We start from the raw sequence: 25,625 nt of genomic DNA, 5'->3' as shown, positions 1-25,625 counted from the left end.
ACGTGTGTGTGTGTGTGTGTGTGTGTGTGTGTCTCTGTGTGTGTGCGTTTCTGTGTCTTTTTTTTTTTTGGGCCAACATGACATTAATGAGCTCCCTCCCAACTCACAACATAAAAAAACAACTCTTTTTTTTTTTGACATGAGGCGAGTAAACTTAAGTGCTTTACATTTGACTGCATGCAGTGTTATGTCTCTGAATGTTTGCGAGACACCTCGCAGATTTTTGTAATTTTTTTTCCTCCATAATTTTTACTTTGATACCATGCAATAGAAGACGTGCAAAAAGATAACACCTAACTCCACAAACACATTTTTGATTGTTAATGGCTATGTTATGAATGCTTATAACATGTTATGCTTAGTCCATGCTGGCCTATAGAAACATTTATGAGAAAACAGCAGTACTTAAGCCACAGGTCAAACAAACACACAAGGGATGCATGGAGTGTAAAACAACATGGATCCATAAAAATCACAATCTTTAACTCTTATTCTATGTACCTATGGGATAAAACAATGCACAAAAGTTCTTTGTCCTTTGTTTTCTTAAGTAATGTATTTGATTATCTTTTCTTAACTTAAAAGACAGTGTTTGATTGGCACTTGATCAGCACTTCTAAACAAGTTATTGATATCTAACATTTGATCGCACATCTACAATTTCAAAAGCTGCAGAGGTCTAGTTTGGCACAGGTTGTACTATGGAGTCTATTATTACTTTTACTATCTTACCAATACTGTATAGTATTCTATACACCTCGTTTTATGCTCCAGCCTTTCAGAGCATGTTTCTAATCAACAGACCAGACATCTTTTCAACTAAAATATTTTGTATAGTTTACTTATCAAATAGCAGCATTTTCATAACTTACAAAAAGTACATGTAAACCTATTCATTCAAAATCTTAGTAATTTCAAAGGTTCATACAACAGACATAAAACACAAAACAGGACAACATGCTACTATATTGCTTCCAATATTCTTTACATTTTCTTACTGTCAAACTAAATCATCAATGACAGAAATATGGACACCACCAGTTGATGATGAGTCATCATAATGCACAAACAAATCGCGAAGCTAATCTTAATCAGGCTTAGTTGGCACTCTCATCATCCACACAAATATAACATAGTTCACATTGTATCGACAACGCTGGACTGCATTTGGACTACAAACTAGAATAGCTACAATAAAGTACATATAGATCATATGACATGACATATTGTATTCCACAGAAATGAATTCTAGTCATTTTTCAGATAAGAGGATATGCATAAAGGATGTCATTGTTTCAGCTTGAGGTCACAAACAAGTTCCCACCTTACTCTTGCTGTATCTTATGCATTCTGTCCTTACTATGCTTTTGTTTAGAGGCCGAAACTCGAGCTCAGTTTGTTCGGCCGACGTATGAATATTTACTCAACCAAGATTTGCCTTCTTCTGGAAAAAAAACACACCTTCTCTTCCCTTAAAAGGCCATAGTTCACAGTCTAAACTTTCCTAGATCCTACACGTGTTCTTCTTATAGAGGGAATTTGATACTTTGAGCTAATGTTGCTGGTTGGTCTTGTGGGTGTCACAGTTTTTGGAGGCAGGTGTTTTTCTGTGCATTTTAGCCTTGTGAACTCTACGGCCTGGGGAAAATATTTTCGTACCCTTATGACCTATAGTGCATAACTCCCGCCAGCAGCACACCTGACACACCGCCCATGACGAGACAAGACAGGAGGAAGGAGAAAGAGGGGGAGAGCACAGTGTAGGAAGAAGCACAGACAGGGGTTGGGACACAGGAGGAGGAACTTCCAAGAAATGGTGAGAAACAGCAACATGCAAAGGGGAATAAAATGTTGAGAGAAAGAGGAAAGTTAATGAGGGGCAGAGAAATAGTATTTGGCACAATGTATTGATTAGAGAGCTTTGAAGGAGAGCTCTCCGCAGGCAAGCAGTCCAGTTGCATTGATAAAACATCCCCTTTGTTTTTGTGCTTGTATCTTATTATAAGCTAAAGTCTTGGGCAGTAAAAGGTCATCTTAACACTGACTTCACTAGTGGCCAGATTGGAGTTTATGAATGACGCCTTCCAGACACGAAGGGAAAGGAAAGATTTCAGTTAAGGAAGAAAGGCTCACTGTTGGGATTTGCCACGCGTAATGTTCAGACACAAAGAGTTGTTTCAAACACTTTCAAATCTGATTACTCTCAAACATGAATCATGGAAATGAAAAGAGAGAAAAAGGCTAAGGTAAGTTCAATTTTTTTCCAAGACACGGGAGTGGTTCTGATTTTCTTGGACACTATAATGCTCAGCACCAACCCTCACAGCCGCGCATTCAGGAGGCCGGTCATTGAGCTTGGGTTGATGGGGAGGGGGGGTGGGGGGGCAGGGGGGGTGGGACAATTGAAAGAGTCGTAGGGGGCAAGTGGACGAAATAGAAGCGTAGGAGGGAAATGTGGTGGGAATAAATTTGTTTGCTTCGCTGATCAGGAAAAAAAAAAGTCCGCTAATTTAAGTGCAGTGCATTGGTACTAGTAAACAGAAACATCACAAGACGCTGGAGTATATAAATGCTCCCGTGGAGATGTCCCCTCTGTGTGTGTGACATAGATGTGCACATTAAAATATACTCACATCCCAAGCAGGGACAGACACACTTTACATTGTGTTCTTAATGTCTCACAGTGCAGTCTTCAGAGACCCAGTGTACTCAGGATGAACACCATGGATAGCAGCACAGGAGGAAGCCAAGGTAATCTTCAAGTGCTTGTAAATGCTCTACACAATTAGCCTCCCTGCATTGGACAAACAATTGCCCATTAAAGACAATGATGCCAAAACATTTTATGTTTTATTACGTGCTCCACTCGAGGTCAGTGAGCGTCAAACATGTTTGCCTGGATGAACGACAGGTTGTTTTTTTTTGTATGGTTTTTTTTTTGTGTGTGTGGTGTTTTTCTTTGTCTCGATGCAAATTGGGAAGGATGGCTCAAAGAAAAAAAGTGAGTCCAACCCTTCTTTTTCAAGTGTCAGTCTACTTCCCTTTCATTAGTGTATGTCTCTCGACTATTTGGTACCCTTAATGTAAAGGCAATAGTTGCTTTGTTTCACAGATATTGGTTCATACAGCTTTTTTTTTTCTTATCAAAATGCGTTTGTAGTGCTTTGTTCCCTTTTTTCGCGGACTAAACTGGTTGGACACTGCTTCAAGGTAGTCTGAGCTCTTCTGACGTTCATTCTCGGGAGTTTACTCTTGTGTGACTAAGGCAAATATATTATCAGGTAAAATGATCGGAGTGTGGCCAATTTTTTGGGGGGGAAATAATAAAAAAGAGAGACCTGCATTGGGAGCTATAAGAGCGTTGGGCTTGAAATATTAAGACTGGGCTGCTTTTCATCATAAAATGCTGAAATCAGTCCTTTCTCATTAGCGGAGAGACTGGGTCAGATCCAATGGGCTACTAATGGCTGGATGACATCAGCTCTTTTTTCTTCTCTGTTTTTTTTTTCAAATTAGTCGCCAGAGAGAGTCTGATTTCATGGTTAAGGAGATATAAACCTAATTCTATAGCACCAAGAAAGGGTTAAATAACAAACATATTTCTGTGTGTTTGTAGCTGTGACTGGATATGCAAATATGTTTCAGTGTTTGTGCATTTGTGGGAGCATTATCTATGTGTGTTCATGTAAAATATATTTATACATTCCTGTGTGTCTCCTCTATCCTCTCACATTGATTATTTACCCCCTGAACTATTCCTGCAGACAGCAACAGTGAAGTTCAGACTGGGTTAGAGTTATACATTTCTTTCACTGCAACACAATATTTGATCCCTGTAAATAAAAAATAGCAATAGGCTAATATTGTTTTTACATTCAGATCAACCTGCATTCACAGGTTTAAATAATCTATTTGTGTTTGGATGAGACCATGTCAATAAATAAAGGATGAAAATATAAAATACCCAAATTTAGGAACTTCAATTATGATATGAGCCAGTATTCAACATACGTCAAAAAGGATGTGATTTCCTTAAAGAAATTATACTCAGATTGCTTCCCCATAGACTGAGATGACCTCAGGTGCTTGTCATAAAACCTGTCCCCTGTCAACAATGCCGTCTGCATTGCGCACAAAGAGCGAGGTTTGTAGAACAGCTCTGTTAGCTGGCTGGAACTTCAACATCTGACACGCTCAGCTCGCCGGGAGCCGAGGTTTGCAACTGAAATGAAAACCAACAAAACCAAACCAAAAAAAGAAAGAAAAAAAAGAAGAAAAGAAAAGAGCTATGAGGTTTTGGAGGAGGGTGAAACCCTGCGGCTTCACCCCTGAATCTGCAGCTTGGCAGTGGACCAGTTCAGCTTACTCTGATCACCATCGTCAAAAGGACTCGACACAAACTTTTAAAAAACATCAGGACGTCAGTCCTAAAAACACATTCACATATCACACACACTCATCTTGGTTGTCTCCCCCACCTCCTCCTTTGTGATTCTCTCATTTGATACTGAAATATTGAACAGATATTTGGACATTTCTTTTTTCTATTCATTGTGACCCTCTCGTTTCCCTTCTATCTCTGTCTTCATCCTTTCCTTCTTTCCTCTTCTTTTTCCTTTTTAGCCCACTTTCTGTGGGTTGGTAGCTCGCACACCCTGCTCGTAAGTGATCCGCTGGCTGATCAGATACTGCGCTGCTTGTGTAGCGGCTGGCGACCCTGTTATGGTAACTTTACGGTTCCGAGTACCAGGAATGAACTCTCCCTTTTTGGAGATCTGGATGCGGGCTCCCGTTAGCTCCTGGTACTCCACCAGCGTTTTCCCTCCTTTCCCCAAAATGGCGCCGACCAGATTCTCGGGAACGGCTATCTCAACCACGTCCTTGGCCCCATCTGCCAGCTTCTCTGTGGCCAGCAGGGAGGAGGCCATCAGCGGGGACGAAGCATTTAGGTAGCCATTCGAAGCCCCCGTGGCGGCCGCTAGAGAGCCCAGGGAGAAGCCGCCCAGGCCCGTGGCGGGGTGGCCCGCGCCGCTGGAGGCGTCGCTAGCGTAGGAGGCTAGCAGGTTAGCTGCGGCGGCGGCGGCCGGGTTAGCGCTGGCCGCCACGGCGGCGAGGACCCCGGAGGCGGCGGCGGGGTTGAGGCCCAGGCCGAGGGTGTTGGTGTTGTAGCCGTAGCTGGCCAGCGTGTTGAGGGCCGAGGTGATGGCCAGCAGGTCGTTGCCGGAGAAGCTGGACATGGCGGCGGGGAAGGCGCCCATCCCCGTCAGGCCGGCCTGACCCAGGAGGCTGGAGGCGGTGGCGGCGGCGGCGGCGGCGTTGGGCAGCACCTCGGCCGTGTTGGCGTAGGGCGAGCCGGTGGGGTTGGAGTTGGCCACGGGGCCCGAGACGTTGGAGTAGCTGATGTTGAGGCAGCTGCTGCTCTGAGGGTCCTCCTGGATCTTCTGCACTATGATCTCCACCGCCTTGCGGTTCTGCTCGGGCTCGCCGCTGATGGTCACCACGCGCTCCTGCAGGTTGATGCCCTCGGGCTTCTGGGAGAGCTGCACCCAGGCGCCGGACTGCTCCATCACCGCCTTGACGGTGGCGCCGCCCTTGCCGATGATCAGCCCGGCTGTGCTGTTGGGCACAATCAGTTTGGCCTGTGGAGAAAGAGAGAGATCGAAATAGCAATGAAAGGAAACTGTTTAGCTTAGTTTAGTTTATTATTACAGGACCGTGTACAATACCATTAACCAAGAACAGAGAAGAGATGGTTGTCCCAGATTTAGCCACTAGGGCTCATTTCCATCTGTAGTCCCAACATCAAACTCACAATACAAATCACAATAAAATACAGATCACAGGAAAATACAGGAGAAACCCAAGACATAGAACGACACAGGTGAACTCTTGGACGGCACAGAGGCAGCACACACACCGCCGCACAAGTAGCCAAACTGGAGACATTAAAGGGATAGTTCAACATTTTGGCAAATTTGCCTATTGCCATAATCCCTAATAGTTTTAGGAGTAGGTTCATTACCTTTAATTGTTGGTGCAAGCTGTTTTAAGAATGGCGGAGCAGAGACGTGAGCTCTGCACGGCACGCAGTATTTACGGCTTTCCCTCATCAAATACACAATCCAACAACTCCAAAACGCTTTAAAGCAGAAGTAAGCGGAATATTTTGTGTTAATCTAAGTCTTAAATAGTTGTATCTTCCAACGGCAATCACTTCTATAGAGTGTTTGGTCTGAAACACGGGTCTGTCAGTCACTCTGCTCTGCTCTGAGCCCAGGAGAAAACTTTCCTTGTATCCTACAACCTTTATCCAATGAGGAGAGAGAACGGCATAAAGGGGCAGTCCTCTCTGTGTGTGCAGCCAAGGGATGCGCGTGAATGTGGTGACGTAGGGACGAGGGCGGGGACTGCTAACTCCATCGGCTGACAAGAAGTTAGCCAAAACGACCGGATCGCTTACTTCTGCTTTAATGGACAAGTTGTGACCTTCACATTCACCACGCTATGAAATAATAATGGAACACTACAAGACAGAGTTGTTTTCGAGGCAAATGCGTAGCCGGTGTAGGTACCAAATGTGTCCGGGCTGCCAGATTTGTCCGGAGCCGCCACTGGCGATGACGTGGCACATCGTGATTGGTCGTGAGGATTTATAAAAGTTGTAGGTAGACGAAAGTGAGCTATTTATATTGTCTTATGATAACATTAAAGCAGAAGTAAGGTGAATGTTTGTGTTAATATAAGTCTTAAATAGTTGTATCTTCCCACAGCAATCACTTCTATAGAGTGTTTGGTCTGAAACACGGGTCTGTCAGTCACTCTGCTCTGCTCTGAGCCCAGGAGAAAACTTTCCTTGTATCCTACAACCTTTATCCAATGAGGAGAGAGAACGGCATAAAGGGGCAGTCCTCTCTGTGGGATGCGCGTGAATGTGGTGACGTAGGGACGAGGGCGGGGACTGCTAACTCCATCTGCTGACAAGAAGTTAGACAAAACCACCGGATCGCTTATTTACACAACTAACAGTGACGAAAATGATTAAAATGCTGTAATTAGCGCGGGCGTTCACGACTGTTTGTTTGACGTTGCCTAGGAGATCTGTGCCAAATCTTGTGAGAGTGTGTTGTTGAGCCAGAGACAGGTCTTGAACAAAGTTCATTTTCTCCTGAATTGTCCGTCTGAAATTTGCCATTTTGGTGTCAAACTGTTCAGAAGAGATGTGTCTTGTGACAAATGAGTCCAATATTTACTATGGGGCAAAGTGACTAACTTCGGTAAAATCCGCGGTAGCATCCAAGTACTGCATTATGCCACCATGACCAATCACGATATGCCACGTCATCGCCAGTCGCGGCCCCGGACAAATCTGGCAGCCCGGACACATTTGGTACCTACACTGGAACTACATTCCAGACACGGTTGCTGGGCTGAGTGATTTCAAAAGCGCAAGTAGCTTCATGTGTCATAATGTTACGTAATTATACATTATTATCTCATAGCGTGGTGAATGTGCAGGTCACAACTTGTCCACCAGAACATTTTGGAGTTGTTGGATTGTATATTTAGTTTGATGAGGGAAATGTGGAAATACTGTGCTGCTCATGTCTCTGCCCCACCGATCTAAAAACAGCTTGCACCGACAATTAAAGGCAATGAACCTACTCCTAAAACTATAGGGATTACGGCAATAGGTGAATTTGAAAATGTTGAACTATCCCTTTAAACAGCATAAATGGCCGACGGAAAGAGGGCTACCTCTCACTGAGTCAGAGTACTACACCAGCCCCCGCTTTACTCAGCGATTTGTTAATCCCAGGGGTTTAGGCTGCAGCTGCCACGCGGCTCTGTCTCTCTATGAAAGACTGGAGGTAAAAATAACCACAAACCCTCACGTTATCTTGACCCCGCCACACGGTGTGGGTCACGGCCCGCAGCACAAATAAGACTAACAACTCATAAACAAGGTGTCCTGGAAGTGACCTGTCCCCACCTCTCAGTGACCACACACACACACACACACACAGACACACACACACACTGTGCGGTATCTCACCTGTTTGACGCGGTCGGGGTTGACCGTGGTCTGAGGCTGCAGTATGCTGACCGGCTCGGGTTTCTGGGCACTCTGGGGCATCTCGCGCACTTTCTCCGCAATGAAGTTGTGAACACCATTGAGGGCTTCGACTGTACCCTGTATCAGACAGACGCGTTCTGTTGTTCCTGTGGCGACAAGAGGGGGGGGGGGACAAACACACACAGACACACGTTGGTTACTCTGGTGACAGATTTGAGGGCTTTTTGCTCGGCGCTGGACCAGAATCCATGTTTTTTTTTATCAGATGTGTCTCCACGATGAAAAATGTTCTTTGACATTTCACAAAGACCCAATTACTAAGCTGTTCCTCGCTTCGCCCATTTACACAATCAACAGAGAAACAGCTGAAAGAAAGAACCTTGCTTGGCTAGTGAGCCACGGGGGGGGGGTGGGGGGTGTTGGTGGTGGGGGCCATTCCTCTTCAATGATGTAACTCTTTCACTGCTGTAACACTCAGCTTGTCCTTGCCTAGCAGCTCTCACACACACACACACACACACACACACACTTGCTCCTTCTCCGGGTTTCTTTTCTACACCCACACTGACGACCCAACCGGCATTCCGTTGCCATGGCGAAGGGGGCGAGCCATGGAAACAGGTGATGCAACAGCGAGTCTTTTATGCTTCCTTTGCGAGATTTTTTAAAACATCCTCCCTCGTGTGTCAACCTCTGCGCCGGTCGCCTGCTTTAACGCTCCGCGGCCCTTTGGCCCGTTTCCTCTTCAGAGGATGTAAATGTGAACGAGGTGGATAATCCAATGAGAGGAGAGTGTCACATCTTCTCCGCTGATTGGGCGAAACGAAACAAGATAATGAAGTGGACTTGGTGGCGCTGCTCTGCCCTGTCATTGACGTTTCTATGATTCACTTAAATCTCAAGTAACACTTTATAATACAGTAAATACACACTATTAAGCATTAATAAATACTGAATTCATCATTTATAACACATGAATACTGTAGGCTAGATTAATACAGCCAGTGCTTATAAAGGATGAGTAAAATATTTTAACTCTGTTTATAAACTACATACTAATGAGTATTCATGTGTTATAAATGATGAATTCAGTATTTAATGCTTAACTAACGCTTTGTTTCTTCAAGTTCTCAATAACAGCTTTGAATAAAACTGCTGGAGATGACACATCTTACCATATTTCTGACCTAAATAACTAAACGTATCTCCTTTTTCACATTTGAAATAAACATTTAAAAAAAGAAAGAAATAACAATATAAAAGAAGGCTTGTGTATATCATTTACTTTCATTTATTATTTATTTACTCATCATCATAGTGTTACCAAATCTCAGATGATACGGGTGAGACACATCTGCATCTACTGTGAATTCAGAGACATTAGCCAAAGCAGATTGGCTTCATGCCACTGCAGACAAGTCTACGACTGGATATGAGTGAAAAACAGGTCAGTTCAAACACATCAGGAAAAGCAGAGGAAACTCCTAATTAGGCAGAATTCAGGGAAGAGCATTGTGACCTTAATTCCTTTGTTTCCTCAAGTTCTCAATAACAGCTTTGAATAAAACTGCTGGAGATGACGCTACCTACACATCTTGCCATATTTCTGACCTAAATAACTAAAGAAATAATATAAAAGAAGGCTTGTGTAGCTTTGGGCAGAAGCACAGTTGGCACCTGTTGTTTTTTTTGTTTTTTTTTGCTGCACCTGCCTGTCACTCACTGTAGAGAGGGACTGAAGCCTGCCAGTGCACCCACTTCATCTGCTGTGTGTTTATATGACAGCACACTTATCACTAACATTTCAAAATCATAATACAGCTCATCACTCGAATAACGCACACGCGGATCGCAGGCAGTGGCTGCCGTGGACACAAAAAAACGGGATCAGCTGTTGGAAAAACGATCAGACGAGATAAACTCTCGGCTCTCATGTCCTGTTAAACCTGCTCACTCCTCGTTCCCATTGTTGCTATTAATGTTAAATATGCAGAAAGAGATAATAAAAAGATATTAAATGCTGTCTAACACTAAATATAAACTATGAACCAATATCTGGGCAAAAATAACACACATAAAAAAAACATTAGTCTGCCTCTGTGATTTACTTGGAGCAGCCTCTTTGCCATCTGCAGATGCAACAAATTATAAACTTGCTTTGCTTAGCACATAAATCTCTAGTTAAACATCTCTGCAAGTTGAATGGTCTGCAAACAGTAACAGAGCAAGCAAAAACACGTGCAAAAAAAGCATGATGTATAACTACAACTGTAGTCACTGATGAGACACTGCAAAGAGGATATGAAACTAACTAAGTTTTATATTTTCTTATTCTCCACCCTTTTCACTTCCTGAAAAGCTTGCATCAGCGATCGTCCTCTCTCTCTCTCTCTTTGAGGATGATGAATTTCATAATAGGAGCAGCAGGCTCTGACTGGCAGAGTTAGCCGGTCCTGTTGTTGGCAGGAGAGCACACGCCTCAGTCTGCAGCTTCCCCCTGGACACCAGTGACTCTCAGGTCTTCTTATCCTGATCCTGAAGTAAGAGACTTTCAACAATTCTGTTGTTGGCTGGTTGAGCTTCTCTGAGATGAAAATCTGCCTTTCTGCCTCAGCCAGATCTTTTGTCACACTGGTTCAGACTGTGACAACATGCAAAAGTATCACCTAGAATTACTGTCATCACGTCAGCAGATTTTTAAACTAATTGTTCACACTACAAATGGAGCTGGAATATTTCCGTTGGAATTCCCAACACTGAATATTTTCATCATGACATTTTGCAGTGGCACGTTTTCCCAAAGTGTAAATGAGGTTGTAAAACATGAGGATCTTCTGTAGCGTACCCTGATTTAGAAACAGTCTCTTTGAAAATATTTATATCATATCCTGACCATAAGTTCCCAACAATTACAGGGTACATCATTATAAAGAGAGCTATTCCTGAGCAGTTTTGTTTTATGTAGTCATGATTAACTGTAAGACATAAGTTTCTTTTGGAAATGAAAGGAGAAACATGCGAGTGTGGGACACTATAGCGTAATTTAGAAACATAAGGTGCAGTAATGTTGGATCTGAGGTATGTGTCTTATTAAGGTACACTGGGGATTTTACAACAAAAGGTAATACAGACACAGGATCCAGAATAAGAGCTTAAAGACTGGAGCTGTTTAAAGTCACACCTGATCTCTGGTCATTTTAGGAGTTCCATACAATCTAAAGGTAGACGGTTGTATTAAAGCTCCATACGGTATAAAGGTAGATGTTTGTATTAAAGCTCCATACGGTATAAAGGTAGATGTTAATTAAAGCTCCATACGGTATAAAGGTAGACGTTTGTATTAAAGCTCCATATGGTATAAAGGTAGACATTTGTATTAAAGCTCCATACGGTATAAAGGTAGATGTTAATTAAAGCTCCATACGGTATAAAGGTATAAAGGTAGATGTTTGTGTTAAAGCAGAAGTAAGCGATCCGGTCGTTTTGGCTAACTTCCTGTCAGCAGATGGAGTTAGCAGTCCCCGCCCTCGTCCCTACGTCACCACATTCACGCGCATCCCTTGGCTGCACACACAGAGAGGACTGCCCCTTTATGCCGTTCTCTCTCCTCATTGGATAAAGGTTGTAGGATACAAGGAAAGTTTTCTCCTGGGCTCAGAGCAGAGCAGAGTGACTGACAGACCCGTGTTTCAGACCAAACACTCTATAGAAGTGATTGCTGTCGGAAGATACAACTATTTAAGACTTAGATTAACACAAATATTCCACTAACTTCTGCTCCATACAGTATAAAGGTAGATGTTTGTGTTAAAGCTCCATACAGTATAAAGGTAGATGTTTGTATTAAAGCTCCATACAGTATAAAGGTAGATGTTTGTATTAAAGCTCCATACAGTATAAAGGTAGATGTTTGTATTAAAGCTCCATACAGTATAAAGGTAGACGTTTGTGTTAAAGCTCCATACAGTATAAAGGTAGATGTTTGTATTAAAGCTCCATACAGATGTTTGTGTTAAAGCTCCATACAGTATAAAGGTAGATGTTTGTGTTAAAGCTCCATACAGTATAAAGGTAGATGTTTGTGTTAAAGCTCCATACAGTATAAAGGTAGATGTTTGTGTTAAAGCTCCATACAGTATAAAGGTAGATGTTTGTGTTAAAGCCCAATACAGTATAAAGGTAGATGTCCATGTGTAGTGTGATTATAAAGCAGCTCTAGGTTCTATATTAATACTGTGAAAGTATCAAAGCCTCAGTCCACAGGGAGATTCACACAGCCTGTATTCAGAAACTGAGAGCCTCCTCTCTTGTGACTGCCTCACCAACATGTTGATTGTTGATATAGAGCTCCAGAGAGAAGCTGAGAGACCAGAAAACTACAAAAACTACATTGGGATGGCTCTTCAAACTACAAACATATCTTATTATGGATCAACAAAACCCCAAACCCAACAGAAGAGGACATTATGGAGCGTTAACAGTTTTAAAGGCTGTCAGTGATATTTTTCTTATTGTTGCTATTGTATAGCTCATTGGTTCCCACCGAAGACGCACATTTTGTTTTTACTCTATAGGTTGTACTGCCTCTCAATGTTGAACTGACTTAGAGTAAATGACTGTGCTCATGTTTATGGAAATGAGGTAACCTGTCACCCAGTGTGGATCACCGTGTGCTTTTAATAGTTTCTGGACAACAATGAGGTTCTGTGGCTCAGAGGACCCAGATACATCAGACTGAGTACACACACAATAGTGGAACACACTCATTGTTGGTTTCTTTTCATTGGTTAATGGTTAGAAAAGGTGAAGGCAATATGTGACAGGTCATGCAGCAGGTCATGTGATTCACACAGTTGCATAAAATGACTTGTTGGCAGTGAACATGACATGTAATAATGATTCCAGAAAGTTCAGCTACATGTTGATTCTGATTGAGACAACAGTTTGTGATGTAGTGATTATGGACAGCGTGTTTCATGATGCAGTGCAGCAAATAAATGGAGAAATTATAAAACAAATTAATTGATTTGACTAACTACTTAATATGAAGTTATTACAAACTGTGGGGGTGCTGCGATGGCTCCAGGAAGTTTGGAGACTTGAACAAAAAGAAACTAACGACACAAGAAGGGAAATCAGAAAGCACAGAGCTCCAACAAGGTCACCATTAACCAGTGTATAATAAATGATCCAGATCCGCCTCAGATTTTTATGGGTTCTTCCCTGGTCCATGACCCACCCCTCCACTAATTACAGAGCAGAACTGCTCACTACTTTTTCTGTAATGTGGCTGACAAATTAACAGTTAATTAACATTGCTTCCTTGGTTGGTAAAAATACTTGACCTCAGTCTGAAATGTGACAGTGACTTTTGTGGTGATGCACATCTTGTATCATTTACTGTAACTACACAACGTTGAAGTGAAACAGTAATTTCAGATTTGCTGCCTCGCCAAAATTCACTGTTGAGTGTAGGACATGTACCTGAATGGCAGCTTTGGTATGTGGTACGGAATGTAGGAAGGAATGCAGTTAAAAGCCATATGGAGATTTCTGTTTGCCTTGTCATTGTTAGATTTAATTAGCAGTCTATTGGTGCATTGCATTACTCAACTGACAAAGGCAAAAGAAAATGATGTGACTCAGAATAATGACTCGATGTAATTAGCAGCCAAGAGAAGCACAAAAAGTTTAGATCAACTATTCAAGTTGAGACCGTCGTCTCTGCAGCAGCTTATTATGATCAATAGCTCTGTTTAATTAGTGACCTCTTGTGGTCACGGTAATTACAACAGAAGCACAACAGGAAGTGGAGTTGTCGTAGATTAAGGAGCGACAGAGTCGGCGTCAGGAGAAGGTTGGGATGGATGAATGGGTCAGTAAAACAGTGGACAATGGCAAAAGGAGGCTGTCTCTGGGTTCCCAGTTGTTTCCTTTAACTGTCCCATAACTGCATGTTTACTATTGCTGCCATGACAACAAAGGCCCAATACAGGGCTCCAGACTAACTTTCTTTACCAGGAGCACAGTGGCCCCCAAACTTAAAATATTAGCAGCGCAAACCAAAAATGTAGGGTCGCACACCGTAAATCGACCTGCAAAGCAAATATTCACATTTCCATTTCATTCATGATTATGAAACACATTGGCCTGACACCTGAAATGACAGATTCCAGATACTTGAAGCTGCCCCTTGCACGTTTAGGGTTAGCGTTAGGGTTAGGGAGAGGGTTAGGGTTAGGTAGATGAAAGATTTACTTGCACTTGTCTCGTCTCAAATTTTAGGGGCAAAATGCCTCCATATAGGGGCAGATGGAGCCCTGCAATACACCTGCTGTGTTTGAGGCCCAACCTCAGGAGGCGCTCCTATAGGGACAGATACTACATGGTTGTTTAGGTGTGTGGACTTGCCCCACTAGCAGAAGCAGTCTGAGACTCATGTGAATCCAAAATCCATTGTAAGTGTGTCTTTATTTGACCCTCTATAATCCCTGGAGGTTCATTACAGAGTTGAAGCATAAGGGAATTACATAACTATTTTTGCATATACAGTAGCTTACAATTTATTATGAGCTATCATTCCCAGTAAAAGTGGTTAGCATAGCTGCTAGTCAGAGCCTTCCCTGAAATTTACTGCTGCACTGCCACAAAGACAAGCTAAAAAAAACAAAAACCAGTGGATAACAGTTTTCATCAGACACACACAACTCACACTCCATGAAATAGTGGTGTTTTCCAGCGAGGTTACACGCTGTGATTGATATTTTAATGATCAGATAATGGAAAACATACTCCCCAGTGTTTCTATGACATCACAACAACCTCATCTGTTTGTGCTGGTAGTAGTAACTCAATACATGTACATGGCGGGAGGCCAGCTGCACAAAGCAAAAGGGTTTGAAGGTTTTGTGTCTAAGTTTGTGCTCGCATTGTGAGCTCCCATGGCTGTCCGCTGCTTAAATATGCGGATGTGTGTAAGTAGGTGCGAGTGTTTGTACAGTAAGAGTGTGGGGGTGAATGCACAGCACGCCGCATTTACCAAGGCCCGGACACGTTCGGCCATGTTAAAGTTCACACGGGTTCAAAACCAAAATAATAAAAAGCGGGGAGAAAGTCAGAGGGCGTGTGTTCAGAGGTAGAGCATGCAAACACAGTTTTAAGAGAAGTGTGATGTAATCTTATCTGGCTACAACTCTCCCAACTACCAGGAACCAAATCTGAGAGAAACAGTGAGCAGAGGGGAGGAGGAAAGAGGAAACTTGGCGTGTGTTGGAGCAGCTTGAGTACAGCTGGGGGGGGATGGGGGGGGGGGGGGGTCATGTCCACAGAGAGAGATTGAAACAGGCTATTTCTGGGCTCGCCCCCCCTGCTCCCTCTCTCACATACAGTCATCATCATCCACACCCTTCACTATCGCCGCTCTTCCATCTTCCATCTCCAGTTTTATAGTTCCCATCAAGACCTCTGAACTCACGGTTTCATGTCTTACACTGACGGGGGTGGGGCTGGTTGGTGGTGGTGGCGGTGGCGGTGGGGGGGGGGGGCTCAGACTGAGCCTTCAAAGACAGGACAGCAGAGGAAAATGGCTGCATCAGTTATCGTCCCCTTCCTTTTTTTTTTCTTTCCCCCTCTGTGTTGTGTGATTGTGCTGTGGCTGGAGTGCGCTCATGCTGCCGCAGGATGAGAAGGGGGGGGTGGGGGTGGGGGTGGGGAAGGGTGGGGGTTGTGAACTGTGTTAGCACGCTGTAAGAGCCCAGATCACACCTGATTCAATACTAAAGGGAAGGGGAGGGAGGGGGAACGGGGGGGCGGGATACGACAGACGCAGCTGATAAACAGGACACGTGGAGTTACAGCCTCTTACGCTCGGGATCACGCTTTTACTGCCGCGCATATGTCGCCGTTCTAAACTTCACCGGCTTCGAGCAGCTGTGCTTTATCCTCCGTCGACTTCTCCCCCCCCCCCCCCACACACCCCCGAGCCCAACTCTCTGGCTTTGTGCAGCGTACAGTAGCGTTCGTTTCATTTTGACTTGTGTGGGCCAGAGCGAGCGAGCGAGCGACCAATCCAATCCCTGCCAGCACCCTCTCCCTGAACTCCTCTTCTCACTCATCACCGTAATGAGTAGGGGGATGGGCAGAGCAGGTGGTGGCCTATGAACACATCCACAATCCAAAGAGAGAAATATAAAGATACATATCGCTCCCAGTCTCCCCTCTCATCTGTTACTACGCCAGCCGAGTGCCCGTGGTCCTCTCCTGGCCCGACGTCGTGCGCCGAGAGACGCGCTTTCATCGAGGCTGAAAGGAACGTGGCGGAAGACGAAGTGCGGGGAAAATATTTGCCTTGCACATCCTTCCCTTCATCTCCCCCAGCGCTCGGTGATTCTTTACCACTACTATATATCACTCTCGCCCAGCCTCGACAACCAAAATCTAGTACTAAAGTGTAATATTTTTGTTGACTACATTACAGAGGTCACGGGACTGAGCTGTTAAACATTATGATGGAACATTTTCTCCATCTTTCCTACATAAAACAGGGAGATATTCAAGTGAAGGCTGTAATTTACAACCATCTGTAGTATATTCCTCACATGTCCATTTAATGCTAGTCATATTTCATAGGTCATGTGCGCTGCAGCCTATTTCCTATATCTATTAATGTATTCTCAACGTGTAGACTGTAAACAGTATACGGCTACACGGGGATTATTTCCGAGCATGAGTTATCACAGAAAACATCTGGACCTAATAAGTAGCGAGACGCCGAGCACCTGTTATTTTTCACCAGGTTGAAGAATCCTCTGAGGCATGAAGGACAAACTCACAGAGTCCAATCCAAGTCCGACGTGTGGCGTTTGGAGGAAGAGATGGTTCTGCTCTGACCTCAGCCTGATAGAGACGGAGAAGCTGCGAGAGCATCCTTTTCTTTTTCTCTTTTTTGTCCATTCGTGAGTGAGACTCTCCAGCACAATTCATATTTTTCATGCATGCTGATTCTCCTCTGCATTACAGAGTTTGCGCTATGCGTATCGGTGGGAATAAAATGGCAGCCCTGCACAACTCGTACGTGTCGTCGCGACCTCGGAAAGCTGAGGCCTGGACGCTAGGAACCCCGCAACCATAACTGATCAACGTCATTGGCAGAAACTGCAATGGCCTACGGACCTCGAATGCAGCATCTGACAGCAGCAACGTAGTGCGTACATGTTCAGGACGGTCAGGTTCGGTGTTGGCGTCGGAGTGTGATTAAAATGTAATGAAATTATTGATGGAAAACCAAACTAAGGGGAAATACCAGATGCTCTCTTGCATTAAACCACCGCTCCTTCAGCTGGTTGATGACTCAGGCTCCTCTCTCACACACATACACACACATATACATATACACACCGGTATATGCCTTGTTTATGCTCATCGATTTTAATTACCAAGCAATCACTCTTACCTGGGTAGAAGTCTTTGGATTTGGACAGCTTAATGGTGGCACCCGTCTCTTTCTGCAGTTGTACGATGGTCTGGCCGCCCTTGCCAATTATAGAGCCGGCTGCATAGCTGGGGATCAGCACCTTCAGGAAATACTCGCCCTCCTCTGGGGGGGAGACACACAAAGCAGGAAAGGGTCACATCACTTAAAGTGGCTGCACATCATCGTGTACACCACCACCGTCACCCAACCTCCAAACCCCTGAACAAGCGCAAACCCCAACAATGGGGAACACACACAGCTTGGACAATGTATTGGGGGTGGGGGGAGGGGGTGGGGGGTGGGATAACCATGATAGGATAAGGGTGTGTGTCTGGATGGAGATGTGCTCTTTGGAGTTCTTTGGAGTTTTCAGCACATTCACATTTTATTGGAGATTGGTGACATGTTCTGTGTACTGTCCCAGATTTCTTGTGGAGTAAATGATGACCTCCTTTCCAGTTTGCAGAGGTCTAATTTTAACTGTTTTCAAGGAGTTTTATCAACCTCTGACTAGATACAAAGCCCGGTCCAGTGTCAGCGATCGCTGCTCGCACATGAAAGACAAAAGGAACCAGAAAAATGAACGATCGGGACCCCTGAGTGAGTAACGCAACCTGTGTTTAGCGTGCAACAAAGTTACACACAGAGGACCGGATGCAAACATATGCAGCCATTATCCATGCAGTTCATGAATACCGGCGCAAAGTGATCCCTTGTAATTAACGGACGTGGGTAGAACATATGGGAACCAATCCCCTAGATTTGCTCGTAGGGTACACTGCCAAGACGGTCTAAATCTCCTCCATTTTGGAAGGGGCATCTGTGGCTTACAGTGGCTTGTGGAAGGGGGGGGGAAATGATTGACAGCCCATCAGGTTGAAGGATTTGCAGCCAAGTGTGTTTCTCTCCTTTCAGCAGGGAAAGTTCCCTCTCTCGCAATTCTGATGAACAATTAATCAGCAGCGAAGTGGGTGAAGGATCTGTTAAAAAAAAAACCCAAAAGAAAAACTACCGATCGCATTGAGTGCACTAATCTGGTAAAAGGCAATCAACCACATATTGAGCCTAGACCTAAATACAATCAAAGAAAGCTGCCAACAAGGCGTCGAATATTATATTTATAGATTCGGGGCGGCCGTGATTCCCCGCTGAATTCCGACTGCATGACGTCATGGTAAACACTTGGTACAGGTGCATACTTACTACGCTAAAGCACCCGTACAAATAGTCTCCCCTGCATGCCGTTTTTCAATGCCATGACGTCATTGTTCGATCCATTCCAGCTGCCTCGAGGGTGACGTCACTGGAGCGGGCTCAGATGTAAAGAAAAATATTATCAAAAAAAAAAAAGCCACTGTCCGTCTCTGAAGACAGACCAGATTTCTGAGCGATTTAGAGTTTGATTGTGGACACCCAAAGCCACAGATCTCCTGCGACCGTGTCACTGCGGGGAAGGCAGCGTGGAAGGGGGGGTGGGGGGGTCGGACGTTGACCGGCATAGGTGGAGGGGGAGAAGAGGAGACGGATGGACGAAGGCGGACCACCCTGCATTGAAACCAACCTGTTGCCTGTTGTGTAAATTGCACTCAAGGAATCACGCAGGCTACAAGTTAGCTCCTCTTGCTTATGGCATTAATATGCCCCTCATGTTCCATTCAGACACAGGCTTGGTTTTTCCCTGCACATCTCCCACAACCAGCGGCTGTGACAAACACACACACACACACACACACATACAACTTGGATTGTTAATAATGGGATTTCACTTTTCATTTAGATTCATTAAGACCAGGTTGTGGAGACGGATCCCGAATCCCACAACGTATAGGCTATTATTCCAACATTACGTGACGGCACAATCGTAGAAAGCTGACGTGTGTGTGTATATGTGTGTGTGTGTGTGTGTGTGTGTCAGCTGCTGGTCAACATGTCATTTGTCTGTCAACATCCTCACAAATGACAAAAAGAAATAAACCTTCCTATAGCCGTCACACAGCCGGGTCTAATCGTCTGTGACCATCGTCTGCTCTTTGGGCTTTGGCTGCTGTATTGCCGTTACCTCTCCTCTTCCCTCACAACCAATAACAATAAAATGACCTTGGTGGAGAAAATAAAGATCATGCATGACTGACACAGTCGCCACAAAGCTTCCGAGCACTCCCCCCTGTCACAACATGCCTAGGTGGTGTGGCCGCACGGAGGTTTTTTGTTTCATTTCAATGATGCCGTGAATGTAGGATCCAAACATCCAAGGACCTGTTGTTGACAGACAAGCCCAAACCCACTGCGTAACTTTCTGCTCATCCTCAGCCAGAGTAAAAAAAAAAAAAAAAAAAAGAGAAAGGCCAGCATGGGGAGGAAGGAAGCCACTAAAGATTCCCTCCATCACCCCTTGCAGCCACATTTGCTGTCATTACTCAATAATTAATTCCATCCTAGTGTCTGAGATCACAGTAACAGGTTTTAATGGCGTCATGTGGTAGAGTAAACATGGCAATCTGTTGCTGCAATCCGCCAGGGAACAGGAGCAGTGGGGCACAATGGGAAGCTGAGCCAGTGGGGTGTTAGTTCAAACCCCTGCTTCCAATACTGGAAGGGTGTCTTGGAGGAGAGACACACAGACGCTGAGCCAAATGTGTTTAGTTAAGTCACTCAAGGGGGGTGGGTCAGGAGGAAATGCCTTGTGACCATCCTCCCTCCTTCTCACTACCCTTCCAAGTACCCATTCTGCATTTCAATGGACTGACAGGCAGCAAGGACGATGGAACAAAAAATGAGCAATAATGGACAAAATGAGCTTTTTAGACGTGTGAAATTTTCGCAATAAATTCAACAAGTCAGGCAAAAAGAGTTTCGGAGGCTTACCCATTCTGAGATCTGCTGCTGCTCGAGTCCTCTGTCAGATCGCCATCAATGCCGGGGCACAATCTCTAAAGGGGATCTTAACATTAGCCTCGGCATAGGTGCAATGGTAGTGTTGAGGAATGCGGCCGCTCGACCTTTTTTCACCGAGGTTTTAATTCATCAGTGGGTGCGGAGAAAGAGATTTCACCGCAGCATCCGAGCCATGCCTGCAGCTGGCCAGAGCCTCAATTGTCTGAGAAAATGCTAATGCAGGCTCTCAGTGTTTTCAGTGAAAGACGGCACGCATTGTTCAAGCCTGCATCGGTTTGAAGGGGGGGGTCTTCCCTGCCGCATCACCCTTTTCACTGCTCTCATCCATATTCATCGAGTGGCCTGTCCGTCTGCAGCAGCGCGCAGGACTGACGCCACGCTCAGCCAATGGGAGGCCTCCTCCCTCCCCGCGCGTCACGTCCCCACCTCCCAACGCCGGCCCCGAAAAATTGAATTTTCTCTCTCCACTCCGCCTCTTTTGACGCAGCACTATAAAGTACGGCAGTCCATTCACTCACTTCTTTTTTCTTTTTTTTTAGTGGAAAGTGACAAAGGTGAAGTGGCTGAGCGAGCGGGCTTGGGCGCTGAATGGGGAGGCATGCGGAGTGACCTTCAAGCGGTGGCTGGAGAGGTGTATGGATAACATAAGCAGATGATGAAGGAGGCGGAGGAGGAGTGATCTGAGACAGCGTGCCTTACGCCGCCCTGCCTCCCTCCCTCCTTCCCTCTTTTTCCCCCACCCCCAATCCCTTAGACGGCCATGTTTGAGAGGGCGGAGGGGCTCATCAACCATTGAAAATGGCAGTGCCGCAGAATGGTGGAGGGGGGTGATGAAGCCAATCACTACGCCTATAAATCTTACACAGAGAGGTATCTTAAGTGGCTGAATGTGTGTATAAAAACCCAGCAACGAGCGTGTGTCAGTGTCAGTGTCTGCGCGCGTGGAGGGGTGGTGGGGGGGGGGGGCTGGTGGTTCGACTTCATTTAACAACGAAACCTGTGATGAAAAAGGAACTCCTTTTTCTTTTTCCCCCACTACCACCACCACCACCACCGGCTGCTGTTTACTCTCATCCACAATTCAAACCCCTAACACTGTGGCCCATTTTGTTTTGGAGCAAAATGCCTTCCAGAAAATTCGAGCGAGTCTCATTCAGCGTAGAGATGCTCTGGTATATAGACACAGCCTCCCTGTAGACTCCACTCCCTCTCACGGTCTATCTATCTCTCCTTTTCTCTCCATGCTTCTCATTCTCTCTTTCGCTGCCACCTGGCAAATTCACAGTCCGCTCACGTCACATCACTCTGCAAGGGCACCTGTGTCCTTCCCACCAAAAAATTCAAAAAAAAAAAAAAAAAAAAAAATCCAACTCACATTCCTGTGCCAACCTTTCCATTAGCAACATTACGAGATCATACCTAATCCCTCAGCCACACAACCTTTTGGAAGGCGCGTGCTTGCCAGCAACATGGGCTCAGGGTATGGGTAATTAGAAAGAGAAATGAATGAAAGATGCTCGTTCTGAGGAGAGAGGGGCAATGCTGATAAAAGAGGAGTAATTTCCCTCATTCAGTGTCCACAGCTCTTAATGCACAATGAGGGGGCTCAGCTTTGAAAGAGCACAGGCTTTCTTCCCTTTGTTGGAACTGCCAGTCATGTTAATGATCGCTTCGGAGGGAATAACGTGATCAATATCAGACATAGTCAACTGGTTGATGATTACGGGGACGGCCGAGGATTATCAGGCGGTCTACCACTGTTTCCCAGACAGGCTGTGGATTTGCAACACTACACATGATGCATATAGATCACATGGAAGAGGAGGTGGGGGAAAAAAAACCATTACATTAAGCAGTAAGCAGTGGCTGTTAGGATATTTTTGTGTGTGGTGTAGCAGTGCTGACAAAATGAACCTCTGTCCCTGAGCTCAGCCTCAAACACCCCCCCGCCCCCCTTCAGATATTTATCAGGGTGACCGGAGGAATCGGCTGCCATTTCTCCTCTGTAAATCTAATTCTGCTGAGCGGCAGTATATAATAACGATGAGAAACCAAAGGATGCTAAGCCAAACCGTGCATCTGAAATGTCAATTACTTTGGAATAAAAACGGCTTTAATGTATTTACAGCCATTGTGGAGGGTGACACAGAGCCTGTGGACTCTCCCTACTTGACGTAAATGACCACATGCAGATGCACGGTGCAGGTGAGACTGTGTTAAATGAACTGCACGTTATAGGAAGCTGCATAAACCGGTGCTTCTCGGAGCGGTAAGCACGGCCTCTGGAGTGTATAATACCACCACTTCACTGAGATTTCACTGGGAATTAAGGTGGCAGTTTTATTCATTTTTGACACTTTCGGGTCAGCATTACAAATCATTACAAGGCCGAGCCCCATAAAACCAGTTGTGCTTTAAAACGCTCGGTTCAATCAATTCCTGACTTTTAACATTTATTTTAAAATGTCACTCCGGGTGATTTGTGGTGGCAGGAAGTATAGAAACGCCCGAGTGGAAGATGGAGTCAGTAAACGTAGTGTGTAATAACATTATAGAAACAGGAGTTGAAATTGTTAATTGTGAATTTTTTTACATCTATTGAGATTTTCCAAATGCTTTTTTTCTACCCTCATCGTGCCATTTCCCAACACCTCGATACCGCCATGTGACTTCTCTGCTCTAATGGATCACACATGGAGGCTGGATCTGAAACACTGTCTGGTGGCACAGTGCTCCTCATGCGCGCTCGCTGGGAATGACACTTCTGATGCAGCGAGGTGCAGCAGAGATGCCGTTAGATACAGGATGCAACGCCGCTCCAATGGTGGCGGTGTGGTGTGGTGTGGTGTATGGGACGCAAAAGAGACAAATTTCAGTAACATATGGCGAAGAAAACTACTGTCTCTCTGCGGACGTTTAATTAACATCAATCAAGTTGTTAAATAAGTGGTCCCTGTGAGCCGCGCAGGCCACGACAATCACCGTCTGAAATAAGATGTAGAGAGTGAATCAGCCGTCATCCTCTCTGCTGCTGCTGCTGCTGCTGCTGCTGCTGATGATGATGACTAATAAAGCGCACACACACCTCATTCGGAGTCTCCATCGTTCCCTCTCACTGTTTTTATCCTTCCATTTTAAAGTGTGTTTAAATTTTCATGCGGGTGTAAATGAAACCGGCAGCTGTAGCCTACCACCCAGCTGTGCTCATTGAGCCCCTCCATATTTTTGATTTGTATTTCAGAGCCTGAACTTTGCCATCATCACTAAGTGTGTGTGCAGTGGAGTCTGTTTGAAAGATGCTGCGACAAACATGACGATGGGCTGATATATAAAAAAATAAAAAACACCAAACAGATGTAGAGGTCTGGTGTACAACCTGAAGCCTATAAATAACCGATGTTCAGTGGGAATCTGACTGGGCTGCAACTGGTGATGAGTCGTCGCTGTAGGATTGTTCACCTGTTGTTTCTATCCTGCGTCGTTCACCTTAAAAAGGCGCAACACAATCCTGATGTTGTTCATCTGCCAGGTGGTTACATCTACAGGACAATCTGTCACACTCCACAATAAAGACGAGAGCTCTGCTTCTTCTCTGCTTCTTGTCAACGTCCAGAAGATCAATAATGAAATATCCCAGATCTGAGGGACACGCACTGGGTTATTAGGCTGTTAATGTATCATAAAGCTGAAGGGAGAACAGTGTAGTCTATCTGTGCTGGACTTTACAGTGAGTTACGGTGAGGTCTGAGAGCACCAACAAGTCAGGCACAACACTGATAACGTCCAAGCCCCTGCACACACACAGATCATCACTTCCCCACTTTTTAAGACTCTCCAGCAGAGTAGACCTCCAGATGTGGAGCGAGGAGGTCGATCGGGTTCAAACCCCAAATCTGCCCCAAGCTGAGGGGGGGGGGGGTAGGTCATCCACCCCGCTCCTCTGGGCTGCCTGCTGCTGGGACATGCAATGTGTGAAGTGAAAAAAAAAAAAAAGCCACAAACACAATCATGAGCCCTGAGCGCACACACACACACACACACACACACACAGGTGCTGCATGTTAAAGTGAGATCTGCGGCCCTGGTCCGGCTGCACGCTGCATGTGGCTTCTTTTACATGCACTGCTGCAGTTAGGGGCCACTTGCATGCATGTGGAGGAGACACGGTGCAGGGGCTGTGTATGTGTGAATGTGTGTATATGTGTGTGTGTCTTACCTCCGATGTTGGTACGCTTGTTGGTACAGCCGGCCTCCTCCGTGGGAGTTTCCAGCGGTCGTTTGCGGGAGTCCGGGTTATCGGGCTCCATGAGCGGCTGCTGCAGGCTGAGGAGGGTCGGGTTGGAGTAAATCCCGTTATGATCCACGGCTGCTCCGCCGCCGCCACCAACACCACCACCGGCCATCATCATCATTTTCCCCTACCAAGCTGTGGAGAAATCTGCGCTATTCCCCCCTCTCTTTATCTCTCCCTCTCTCTCACACACACACACACCGACACACACACACAGCGCCCTCAGCACCACCACCACCACATACTGTAGCCTAACGCACGACGCGACGCAAGTTTTTTTGGAGGCTGGAGACGTTGAGAAAAGGATCAAAAGGCCAGACAACAGTGATCCGCTGCTCTACCGCTGCTCTGCCGCGTCTCTTCACACAGCAGCTAAATATAAAACACCATGAGTGGAAACGCGCTCATTTAACGCGCTCTCCGTCGCTCCGGCAGCAGCATGCTCTCTCCGCTAAACAACCCGCGCCCTCAAAAAAATAAAGCTGCAGCAACAACAACAGCAGCAGCAGCAGCAGCAGCAGCAGCGAGCGGAGCGATCATCAAGCCATCGAGACAAGTGCAACAGCTTCTCGTGGGGGGAGCGCGGGGCGGCGTGGCGCGAGGCGGCGTGGCGCGAGGCGGCGAGGCGGCGTGGCGCGGCGCGCTGAGGAGGAGCGGCTCTCTCTCTCTCTCTCTCTCTCTCTCTCAAGTCATCTTCTTCTTTTCTTCTTCACGCCGTGTTACCGCGGGGAGAAGTGCAGCAGCTGTTGTTGTTGTTGTTGTTGTTGCCTTTGTAGTGCGAGAGGGGACGGGTCCAGGGTCCACACGGTGCCGCTGACCGCAGACCAGCCGGCTCGGCTCAGACCCACCTGATGTCAACAAGACACATTTTGGATTCATGCGACTTTTTTTTT

At 45.6% G+C, this 25,625-nt stretch overlaps 1 protein-coding gene across 2 annotated transcripts; it reads right to left on the bottom strand.

The window, feature by feature from the left end:
• Positions 1 to 35: 35 nt before the first annotated feature.
• On the bottom strand, positions 36 to 25,219 carry nova1 (NOVA alternative splicing regulator 1). 2 transcript variants are annotated; one of them, XM_085798732.1, is made up of 4 exons: positions 20,412 to 20,794; positions 17,526 to 17,669; positions 8,054 to 8,220; positions 36 to 5,639 (listed from the first exon to the last, which is right to left on the bottom strand). In XM_085798732.1, the coding sequence occupies exons 1-4, from the start codon at positions 20,413 to 20,415 to the stop codon at positions 4,620 to 4,622; spliced, it is 1,335 nt and encodes a 444-aa protein (XP_085654858.1). In that variant the 5' UTR covers positions 20,416 to 20,794; the 3' UTR covers positions 36 to 4,619. The 2 variants fall into 2 exon arrangements, with proteins under 2 accessions (XP_085654858.1, XP_085654857.1); XM_085798731.1 differs by lacking the exon at positions 20,412 to 20,794 and adding an exon at positions 24,658 to 25,219 and having other exon boundaries at positions 2,950 to 5,639.
• Positions 25,220 to 25,625: the final 406 nt, after the last annotated feature.

This window comes from Trachurus japonicus, chromosome 14 (genome assembly GCF_045865225.1).
Source record: "Trachurus japonicus isolate A0001 chromosome 14, Traja_1.0".
NCBI classification, from domain to species: domain Eukaryota; kingdom Metazoa; phylum Chordata; class Actinopteri; order Carangiformes; family Carangidae; genus Trachurus; species Trachurus japonicus.
Note: the sequence above shows the minus strand (reverse complement) of the source record. Positions and strands in the feature narration are given on the sequence as shown.